At 41.6% G+C, this 11,376-nt stretch overlaps 1 protein-coding gene and 1 long non-coding RNA gene across 2 annotated transcripts; both read left to right on the top strand.

The window, feature by feature from the left end:
• Positions 1 to 1,314: 1,314 nt before the first annotated feature.
• LOC102313763 (receptor-type tyrosine-protein phosphatase F) lies at positions 1,315 to 7,139 on the top strand (the record flags this gene model as incomplete). Its single annotated transcript, XM_005951783.3, is given in 3 exon segments — positions 1,315 to 1,500; positions 4,856 to 4,966; positions 5,522 to 7,139. Coding segments are annotated over 3 exon segments (575 nt in total), but the record flags the coding sequence as incomplete, so codon positions are not given.
• A 65-nt stretch (positions 7,140 to 7,204) lies between these two features.
• Positions 7,205 to 8,602, top strand: LOC106632639. The gene is made up of 3 exons (XR_001335950.2): positions 7,205 to 7,802; positions 7,876 to 7,965; positions 8,043 to 8,602. It is a non-coding gene; the product is annotated as an uncharacterized LOC106632639 (long non-coding RNA).
• The last annotated feature ends 2,774 nt before the right edge of the window (positions 8,603 to 11,376 follow it).

Genomic DNA, 11,376 nt, shown 5'->3' with positions numbered 1-11,376 from the left:
ACAGTGAGGTGAAGAGGCACTACAGCTTAGTTGTTCCCCCCTCCTTTGTCCTCCTGTTTCCCCTCCCTCTCCTCCAGAGAGGAGTTAAACAGTTTGATTCAGCATTGCTACAGGACAACAGGAGCATCACAGACAATGAATCACAGACTGTGTTGTCATGTGCACAGTCATGATGTCCTGTAAAACTCTAAAGAGCTGGAGGTGTCTCTGAGATAGTGAGCATTATAACATAGTAGTGGCCTTTTCCTAATTTTGGGAGATGCTCAGTCAGTTACCTGATCACACAAAATTGTGTTTCATCGTTATACAAAACATTTTTAATGTAAAAAAGTTTAATGTTAAACTTTGTTTTGGTTTAAACACTGTGTCAAAACAAAGACAAGAATGTGACACTAACACACAGACCGGACGTGTGTCTCATGGCTGAGCTGCAGGTGAAGCAGCAGCGCTTCTCTGGGTTTTCTCAGGTGTCCTGTGTGTGGAGAATAGTGACACCCACAGATAATTAGCGTAATGATTATGGTTTCCACTGACCTAAATGAAATGTGTATGTCAGTTTCAATGAAGACCAAATGTTTTATTTTATTTGCTTACATTTATGTATACAGGTCACATTGAGACTCAGTGCATCGTTTACAAGAGAGACCTATTTCAGACAAACATATTACAATTACAGATTTACAGATGCAGATTTCCATGGTGGTTTTCTCACATTTAATAAGGAGAATAGCAGGAGAATTTCTTTTAGAAGAATCACATGATTTAAATGATCAAAATATAAGAAATACGGCGACCCCCCCCCCCCTCAACAAACAAACAAACAAACAAACAAACAAACAAACAAACAAACAAACAAACAAACAAACAAAGACCAGAAAAAAACCCAGGAGAGTGCCAGAGTTTAAAGAGTAGGATATCAGTTCAGGGTCAGTGTTTTAGGGAAAAAAACGTGAATCATAAATTTTGGTTTAAGTTCTGTATTCTGTTGTTCTGTTACGTTGGTTATCATAAGATGGCTTATTGGTTAGTTACTGTACTGTAAGCCTAAGGCAGCTTTGTAAGCATCACAGGCAGACTGAAATGATCCTTCTTCTGTCTAAACTTCAGACTCCTTGTGTTGTTAATAACTCACCATTATCATCAGTTACAAACACAATTCTACTTTCCAACCTCATCACAAAGAGCAGCAGATCTAAAGTATCACTCTTTGGTATCTTCTGCTCTTGCACTAATTTTGTGGCATCTGAAATATATTTGCTGCCTTTGTCTTTACCAGCTCAACATCCTAACCTGCCTTTTGCAATTTTTCAGAGAACAACATCCCCCATGGCTTTCCCTTCATTGATATGGGCCCCCAGCTTAAAGTTGTTGAAAAAAGCAGAACTGCCACAATGCTGTGCTCTGCCAGTGGAGACCCAGACCCAGAGATCTCGTGGTTCAAGGACATGCTTCCTGTGAATCTCAGCAGCAGCGACGGGCGCATCAAACAGCTTCGCTCAGGTAGACTTTAAAATGATCTGATTTAATATCTCTAAGGTTTGAATTTGCGTGGCATACTGAGATTGTTGCAAAGCAGCTTTCAGATCTTTGTTCCCGTAACATTTCTTTTATTCACTTTCACCATCAAAGGCATGAATGTTTTATTTAAGTTCACTTTGATTATTTGCATGAATTCTTTTTGTGAATTTTATTGGTCAAATCAGGACAGCTGCCACGTTAAAAGTAACGCGGATGTTGGAATAACGTTTCCTGCAGTCTTTGACAGCGATGACTGCGTCTGTAACCTTACAGATATACAGATGAAGACATTTTCACCTGATGGAAAAGATTCAAGCTGGAAGCTGATCAGGCTTTTGTGCCACCAATGCAGTTCAAGTTTCCACAGTTATAAGCAGCATTTTCAGACATTGTTTGATTCATTCATGAGTTCAACTGATGTCATTATGTCATCATTCACCGAATTCCACCTTCATAGAAACTTTATACAATCTAGAAAACACACAGCATAAACAGCGTACTGTCAGTGTACAGGATGAAATCAGCCAACTCATGAAACATCTGCTGACATCTGGTTGAATTCAGCTGCGTACGTCCACAGCAGCAGGTCAGCTGCACACTAAGAAAATCTACTGGACCTCTCAATCGAATGACTGAGTTATGATTCTTTTCCCCACGCTGAGCCACTACAGCTGATTCTAGGTTTCCCCCACCTGCTGAATCCACTTTAAGCTCTTCCCGAATCATTTTCCTGTTTATAGTCACAGCCCCCTGTACAATGGAGGCAACAGAAGATAGAGATATACATTTTTCTTCTTTTTCTCCGGATTCAAGCCGAGTATAATTAGAATTAAAAGAAGTTAGACTAAAATTTGTGTTCCCATATTCTAATATTATTTTATTCTTATGTTAATATAGCACAAGGTTCAGTTAGCTTTGCACAAAAATAGAAACGTCCTCCAACAGAGCCACCATCCAGAGTGTACTAACCTATTGCATATGCATGTGGTACACTAGCTGCACAGTGGCTCAGAGGAAAGCAGTCCAAGGGATCATTAACAGCGCCCAAAGGATCACTGGCTGCCCTCTCGCCACGCTGGAAGATCTACACAACACCCGCTGTCTTACAAAAGCTCAGATCAATATAATAGATACCTCACACCCTACTTTGCCCTCGTGGAAACGGGACAGAGCAATCAGTGCAAGGACAAATAGACTCAAACACAGCTTTTTCCAACCACAATAACACATCTGAATGTGTTAGGATGTTTTTGAGTTTATGATATTAATTATACTTTCTAGTCTTTGGTTTCTTTGAGTTCTGTCTTATGGTTTATGTCTCTGTCTTCTCTAGCTGCTCTGTCTCCCCTGTCAGCTGTATCCCCTTGTCTAGTTCGCGTCTCTGTGTATCCTTAGTTGCTATATCCCCGTGTCCAGTCAGTGTCTGTGTCTGTCCTGGTGCCACGTCTCTGTTCCCTCTGTTACAGTGCGTGCGAGTCTGTGTCTTTGTTCAGTCTGTGTTATGTGTTTCCTGTTTTACTTTGAAGGTCTCTGTCTTATCTCAGTGTGTTCAGTCTCTTTGGTCTCGTCAGTTCTGATTTGCCCCAGCTGTGTTTCCCTCCTGTTACTCATTCCCTGATTGCTCCCTCTGTGTATTTAAGCCCTGTGTTTCTCTGTGACCGTGTCGCGATCTACCGTTTATTTTGCTGTGTGTTTTGTCAGTCCACCGGTGTTAGTTTATTTTGAGTTTTGTTCCAGTTATGTTATGTTTGCGTTCAGCATTAAAGCTGTTTTGGTTTAAGTTCTGTCTCTGGAGTCTGCATCTTGGGTCCTATTCCTGTCTGCATACAGCCACACCTAACAGAATGCTGTTACCAAAAAATGTCCATCACGCCATTCTTGAAATGATCTATGCACTGACTGAGGCATGTGTGTGTGGAGGTGTATGTGAATGTTTGCTCATACTATTCTTATTATGGATTTATTTATTGATTTTTAATCAGTTTTATTGTTTTTATTTATATTTTCGTATTTCTATGGATCATGCACTGATTGGGGACCACTTTTAATTTAATTGTACCTGCAACAATGACGATAAAGACATTCTGATTCAGATAGTTTTTACTTTATTACTTTGAGTACATCTCAGAGCCTGCACATTTACTAGAGTAAAGAAGTTGAACCAGTACTTTACTGGAGTAGTTTTTAACAGTAGTATTTGTACTTCTACTTAAGTACAGAATGTCTGTATTTTTGCTAACTCTGAGTCACTGCACACGACATTTTCCACATGTATAAAAGACTTGTTGCTTTGTTGACTCTCTAACACACACACACACACACTCTGTTACTAAAGTGTGTGTCTGAAAAGGAGAGGGGAAACACAGCTGGGACTAATTACACAGACGAGATGGGGAACAGAGGCCGAACATAAAGCAGGACTGTCAAAATAAAACAGGAAGTACACGACAGACACAGAGGCCCACACTAGACACAGCACAGAGGGAACACTGAGTACAGGGACAGGAGCAACATGAGAGACGACTGACTGAGGAACAAGAACAAAGGTGAGGACAGAACTGAACCCACACTAAACATGGAGGCGCCAGAATGAAACCTAAGAACTAGACTTAACAGATCAAAGAAGGACTAGAGCACTAAAACAGAAACCAAAACATTAGTAATGAAAACGCATGAAGTCACAGATTAATAAAAATAATAACTCAGGACCGTGACAAGTTCAGATTGGTGCTGAGTTAGAAGAGAAAACTGACCAGAGGCTCTTTCAGTCATGAAGCCTCCATCTTCACGTTGTCACATTAATGGAAAGTTCACGCTATGCAGTATGAGGTTAGTCTGTAGGTGTGAGCAGACTCACTGTAAACTGAAATGGATGGATCTGCATACAGTCTGTTTCCTCAGCACGAGTGTCTGCAGCCAAAGATATTTCAGAAGCACACATCCTCTCTTCTTGCTGGACTGGGAGGGTGCACAAACTGGATTCAAACATTACAGAAACACTACATACATTCATGTTTAATGAAAATTAAAACAGCGCTTCCAAAACAATCACTGGCGTTCAGAAATTCATGTTGGGGAAAATGAGAGCACAGGAAAGGTTTTTTTTTCTTTTTTAAATGCAGCTTCATTGCAATGAACCATCTCTTAACAAAGAAAGGTGAAGAAGACATGTTTTATAACTTTCCTGATCTGCTGGATGTTTGTATTGCTTTAAGTATTTTATTGCCAAACCTGCAATCCTGTCTGAGCATGAACTGGGTTATACTGGGTTACAGTTGGCTACTGACTCTCTAGCAAGTCACTATCAAACAGCTGAATTCACTAATTCTCTACACAGGAGCGCTGCAAATTGAGAACAGTGAGGATTCGGATCAGGGGAAATATGAATGTGTCGCCACAAACAGCCTTGGTGTGCGTTACTCTGGTCCCGCCAATCTCTACGTACGAGGTAAAATGTTTCTCTCATTTGTGGAGTTAATCAATAAGGTCATTGTGATATCTCATGAAATCACACAACTCTTTAAACCCTCGCCCCTCATGGTTTGGTTTAAGCCCGACTGTGGGAATGTGCAGACAGTGTTTTAATGGCATCTTCTCATGTAACTCTAGCTGCCCCTGACACAGGGAGACAAATCACTCATTATTGATTATAAAATGCTTATTAGTGTTTTGGTAAGAAAGAGATGGGCTCGGCTAACATTTCATGATTTCGTTAAAAGCATACAGTCGTGTATCATAGAGGCTGTTTTATGGATGAGTGATCAAACGCTGTTCTCACGCCCACCAATAACACACTCTGCTGTGAGACCTGCTTTAAACGTGCTTGTTATGATATTCCATTATTCTCTTTGTGCTTGTCTGCACATCTGGACAGAAGCGATCAGCCCTGCATTCTGTCAGCTGTTCTGAGTTAGCTTTTACCCTGTATGGGCGTAACTATTCATAACGTCCCAAAAAGCATTATAATGACCTCACATATTCCTTTTTCTTTTTATGTCATTAGCACGAAGAGTCCCGCCCAGATTCTCCGTTTTACCCTCCAACCAGGAAGTGATGGCAGGCAGCAGTGTCAGTCTAACATGTGTAGCAGGGGGCTCACCAATGCCATATATCAAGTGGACCATGGGCCCGGTGGACCTGTCCAGAGAGGAGATGCCATTAGGGCGCAGTGTGCTGGAGCTCACCAACATTCAAGAGTCAGCTAACTACACATGTGTGGCCATGTCTAGTCTGGGCATTATTGAAGCTACTGTTCAGGTTACTGTGAAAGGTGAGAGCTGATTTCAGATCAGTGGTTCTGTTGATCTGAGGTTTCACAAAAGTGTGAATTCTGATGTTGATTTGCCTACAAATGTAGTCGTTGATGAAACAGCCCAAATTCGTTACAGATACTGAAGTCGTTCTGGTTTTTAGTAAAATGTTTGAAGGGACTGATACAAAAGCTTGTAGGTATTTCTTTCTGGATGTTGTTCGTTTTGGTGTCCAAGTGTCTGTATGAGTGTGACTCCAACCAACTCTGTTTGTGACGTTGGCACTGTATCGTCTATCTGTAGCAGGGTAGTGTAATCAGTGTAATCTGTTGTGGTCCCTGTGTCTGCCTGGCTGGCCCCACAAGGCCACATGTGTTTATTGTTTTGCTCTGTCTTTTCCTCGTCATTCTGACTGGGCGGAGCTCACTGTGGGCTTCACGCACCTGTCTCCCATTACGCTGCTGTTGTGTTTGCCATTTAAGGCCAGGACGCAGATCCTCTCATCACGCGATGATTGTGCGAGACACTTTTCCCTGGACCTGTGACCTACCTGCTGCTTGGGACATGAATGATTGGCTGTGTAGAATCGTGGAGTGTGAGTGTGAGAGAACCTTCACTTTTCCTGAACTTTCCTTTTCCTGGACCTGTGGAACCCCGGATTCCCCTCCACATGTATATATATTGTAAATAAAACCTGTACTGTCTGTGCCTGTGTCCTCCCCACTATCCAAAATGATCAGTGTTAAAATAGAGCTTTTCCACATTTGCTAATGGCCAAAGATCTTAATTCTTAATCAAAGATAAATTAAAGTATAATTTTGCTACATATGTTAATAGTGAAAATGGCTGTTCTAATGTCTGAATATTATGTGTGCGTGCACATGATCCAGCTTCAACCTCGGCAGTTCTGTGTCTGCAGGAATGTGGAAGATAAGAAATGTGTCACCAACCCATGATTATACATGTTTTTGACTAAGAGGTATCAAGTGTATTAATGATTAAACACAGAATCACAGTTTATGTGGTTTTACTGATGGTTAATTGTGCTTAATTGCTTGATACTGATAAAAACATAACCAGGTATAAGTTTAACTGATATTAAAAAAAACTAATAATAAGAAGAAAATATAATTTCTAATGATGATTCTAAAAACAGGCCTGAAGCTGAGAGCTTGGCATGTGTGGAAAGATGGGAGAGAATGAAAGACGTGGAGAAGCCAAACGATGTCTGACTTTACAAATATATGATTTTATAAAAATAACTTGTATTGAGTATATTGTGACCATGAAACTGAGTTTTAAAGAAAAAGTATTTCTATACAACCTGAATCAAAGGGATTATGCTGAAATGAAAGTTCTTGTGAAAATGTTCTGATGGAGTCTAATTGAAGACCAAATGGTATAAACTGAATGAAACAGGGAGTGAATCGGGCATACCGTGCATTTGCACGGTATGCCCGATGGCCAGTCCAGCTATGAACAAACAGCAATAACAGTGTAGTTGTGTTTGTGTGAACAATAAAGATTTGAAGATGAAGAGTTTGATTCTACTTTCATTGTGTGATCAACAACAACCCGTGTGAGTGAAGCACAAACTGACTGTATCCAAACTTGCTCTCCTGCAGCAGACGGGCTGTGTGGGTTTCTGCTCTGCAGCCTCCACACCGTTAGCTGTGGCTTTCACTTTAATAACACAACGACAGTTACAAGCATGAACTCTGCTTCAAGAATGATTCCAGGAAGGATCTGTGTTCTTCACCTGTGAGAGAAACAGCTCAAATCCTCAACTCACAGCTGACAAATGAACTTTAATGGACTCAAAGGAGAGACCATTGTGACAGGTGAGACCTGGAGACTTGGGACCGCCCCTGGTGGGCGGAGCTGGTCTTCGCTCCTTTCATAAGCGCAGGTGTGGGCAATTGGGTATTCATTTGCAAACCTGAAGCTGCGAGCGCTTGGTCCGAGTTGGGCACGTTGGTGTTTCTTAACTATGAAAGTCTGATACGCGTCCTCCCCTAAACTTCTGTTAGAACGGTAGGTTACACAAAAATGTACCACTTGAGCTCTGGCTGTTGGCAGAGGTTTACAGTTATTTGCACCCTTGTAGGTGGGAAACATTGCTCCCGTAAGAACGGTATAGTGGACTTCATCGCCACTCACCCACATTTATTAGGGTGTGACACGAACTTGTGGACAGGTAACAAAACCAATTCAGTGGAGGAATATTCCTGTGTTTTATTGTCCAGCTAGTGATCTCCTGCCTTTTATTCACAGAGTACCGAGCTGCTGCTTTGCCAGGTGGATTTCTGGCTGCGGGCAAAGGACCCGACACATCAGTGTGTTTTAATTTGTTTTAAACTGGTGTAAGTCGACAGACTGACTGCTGCGGCTGTCGATGGTTTTGTTTTTTTGTTTTACTTTTTTCTGTATCAGTAGGCACCACAGATATTGATTCGCAGGCGGTGAAGGCGCTGCAGGGAAAACAAATCCTTTTTTTGTCTCCCCGCTCTTGCATGCACAGCGGGGGGCCCGAGTGAAGACGGCACCGAAGATTTGCCTTTTTTTTTCTATAGTGTTTTACCCATTTGGGATCATGTGTGAGTTGCCGTCCATTTTTAACCTGTGTGCTATGTTGATTTGTTTTTAACCTGTTCCCCGCAGCGCTTGTCCTGTCTCACGGGCAATCGTACAGTTTTATCATTTTTAATAAGGTAACGTTTTTAATTGTTTTTAGGTGCTGCTGTTACACTGTTTCTTTTATTTTGTATTAAAAATTAAACTCTTTTAAACTGACTGTGCGCCTACGGCTCTGTCCTATTTTAAATAGGTACTTACCACGGGTCACACCATGAAGCCCTATTAATCCCTGCAGCCCACAGATAAGACTGCCGTCTGACTAAAGGCATTTTCTTCACAGCATAACGTTTAAAATGAAGACTCAAAGAGAAGGAGCGCCATCCCGTGGTGAGTCACAGGAAGTCCAAAGAGATCCAGACAGCTGGTTGAAGATGAATTTCACTTCACCTGGAAGTGGAGGAGAGCAGGAGGCTGCATGTGGAAGTGACAAAAAGCTGCAGTCGACTGTGTTTCCAGCAGAATCTCTGCTGGCTTGGTTTTTACAAATAATAACAATGGATTGGATTTATATAGCACTTTTCAAGGCAACCAAAACGCTTTACAATACCACTATTCATTCATACACTGGTGGAGGCAGCTACAGTTGTAGCCACAGCTGCCCTGGGGCAGACTGACAGAAGCGAGGCTGCCATATCACGCCATCGGCGCCTCTGGCCAACACCAGTAGGCGGTAGGGAAAAGTGTCTTGCCCAAGGACACAACGACCAGGACAGAGAGATCGAACCAGCGACCTTCCGGTTACAGATGCGATTCCCAACCCCCTGAGCCACGGTTGCTGCTGTTGACTCTCTCTGCTGATCATTGTTTGCCAGAACTGTTTAGACTTTGCTTCTAATGTTTGACATCAATTCTGATGTTTGTTTGTCTGAGAACAATGTTAAGTTTTCGCTCACCACAGGCCATGATGAGCAGGAAACAGGAATATGACTAAAAATGAATTTCTCTCTTCATGTGTTAATATTTTATACGAGTGCTCTTGACTTTCTGAAAAACAACAATAAACGTTGTTTTTTTTCTAAATAGACTGCTGCACTGATACAAAACAAGTTTGAGTTGATGTGACAGTGACAACATCTTTAATGATGATGCTCCTCTAACCGTCCTGACAGATATTAACAACACTAACACCTGATTTTTAAAGAAACTCCTCTGTGTCATTTTAAGACAAAGACTCAGGTGGGTGATTGTACTGAGTTCAGCTGTGTGTGGGTGGAGGGCTCAGTGGGGAAAAGGTTTACCGACAACAACAGAAAATCTAAAGTACAAAGAGGGAGGAGGGTTGATGAGCGTGCAGCTTCAGATATGAATCTGTTCTCAGTGGTTATTAGACGAGAGAAAAAAAGATGTTGACAGCCAATCAAAACTTGCTCTCCTGCAGCAGCTGTGTGGGTTTCTGCTCTGCAGCCTCCACACCGTTAGCTGTGGCTTTTCACTTTAATAACACAATGACAGTTACAAGCATGAACTCTGCTGAAAGAATGATGAAATAATGATAAAAGGCCTCCTGCTCACTTCCTATATTTTACTATTTGACCTGAGTTTTCTCTTACACTTAAGAATTCTGTGGCATTCAGCAGCCATCTGCTTCCCCCAGCACACTTCCTTGTCTGGTTCAACTATTATCTTATGTGTCATGGAGCGGCTGTGGGCAGGCAGGAAAGGACCCAAATTCAGACTTTCAGGAACAAAATATAAACTCAAAAACAAGCTTTATTCTTTATTTGCTGATTGGTGATACAAAACTAGACTAGAAAATACTCGAAGAAACACACAACCATGAATGAGAGACAACGTGACAACGAAGACACTAAATCAGGGGTTGGCAACCCTGGGCACGTGTGCCGGCACGATCATAGCTGGACTGATTTTTAGTTTTTATGAGCCGATGGGGTTTTTATTGTTGTTGTTGTTTTGTTTGTAACGATATAAACAATGAAAACTAGTATGATGGAGTTTCCATACAGCTGGGTGGGTGCTGTGACATTACTGATAGTGAACTTTATTTTATTCATAAGGTTAGTTAGTAGAGCTGCCAACCGTCCTGTAAAAAAACGGATTCGTCTCGTATTCAGAGAAAATACACATTTCATGAATTAAACACAGTTTGTCTTGTACTTCAGCTAGAATGGAAAAAGACACAAAGCTGGAGTTATTCTGGTCTTTACGCTGCAGGGCCTCTTTCTCTCTCCTTCTCTCCCCCTCCCTCTTCTGTTGTCACTTCAATCATGAAACTGATCAATGATCAGCTGATCAGCTTTTCTCTCTTGTTTATCTCCTACTTTGATCAGAAAGACGAAACCAGCGGATGTTGAGCTAAACAACAGCAGTTAGGTTATGAACTGTTTCTGAGAAATAACACCAGGATCCTTTTCTAAGTAGCTGACAGCTGGTAACTGTGCAGGGGTGGGTCTAGCAAAGTGTTGCCAGGGGTCCATGTAGGGCATTAACAGGGAAAGGGGGGCACAAAGAAATACTTTTCTTTCTTATTCTCATTTAAAATGTCTCGCTTTCATTTAATAATTATCTGAATCTTACAACCAAAGTTTTTATCTGATATAAAATGTATAGAAATCATACATATACCAACAAGACTGTACATCACTGTCACAACAGTGGCTTTTTTTCATTCTTTATGGCTTTTCCTATCATACCTGGGGGTCTCTGGTCAAAATGCCCGGGCTGATTTTTTGTCCCAGTCCAGCCCTGGGCACGACACGAAGAGAATTAATCTGAGAAGGTGCATCAAAAAATAAAATGTAAATGAGCTCGCATAGACACATTAGTTGTGCTGCTTCTTAATGGCGGTATCTGTCAAGAGATTTATTCTAAACGACACTTCTTCAGCTGAGAGTCTAAGAGTGAACACACACACACGCTGTAGTTTTTACTTGCAGGGCGCTCACAGAGCGCTCACACGAGAGTGGGGGCCCTGTGATCAGCGCTCTGTTCTTGCACTTGTCTTTATTTATAC

Source organism: Haplochromis burtoni, unplaced genomic scaffold (genome assembly GCF_018398535.1).
Source record: "Haplochromis burtoni strain Fernald_Lab_line unplaced genomic scaffold, NCSU_Asbu1 Contig_1128, whole genome shotgun sequence".
Classification (NCBI taxonomy): Eukaryota; Metazoa; Chordata; class Actinopteri; order Cichliformes; family Cichlidae; genus Haplochromis; species Haplochromis burtoni.
Note: the sequence above shows the minus strand (reverse complement) of the source record. Positions and strands in the feature narration are given on the sequence as shown.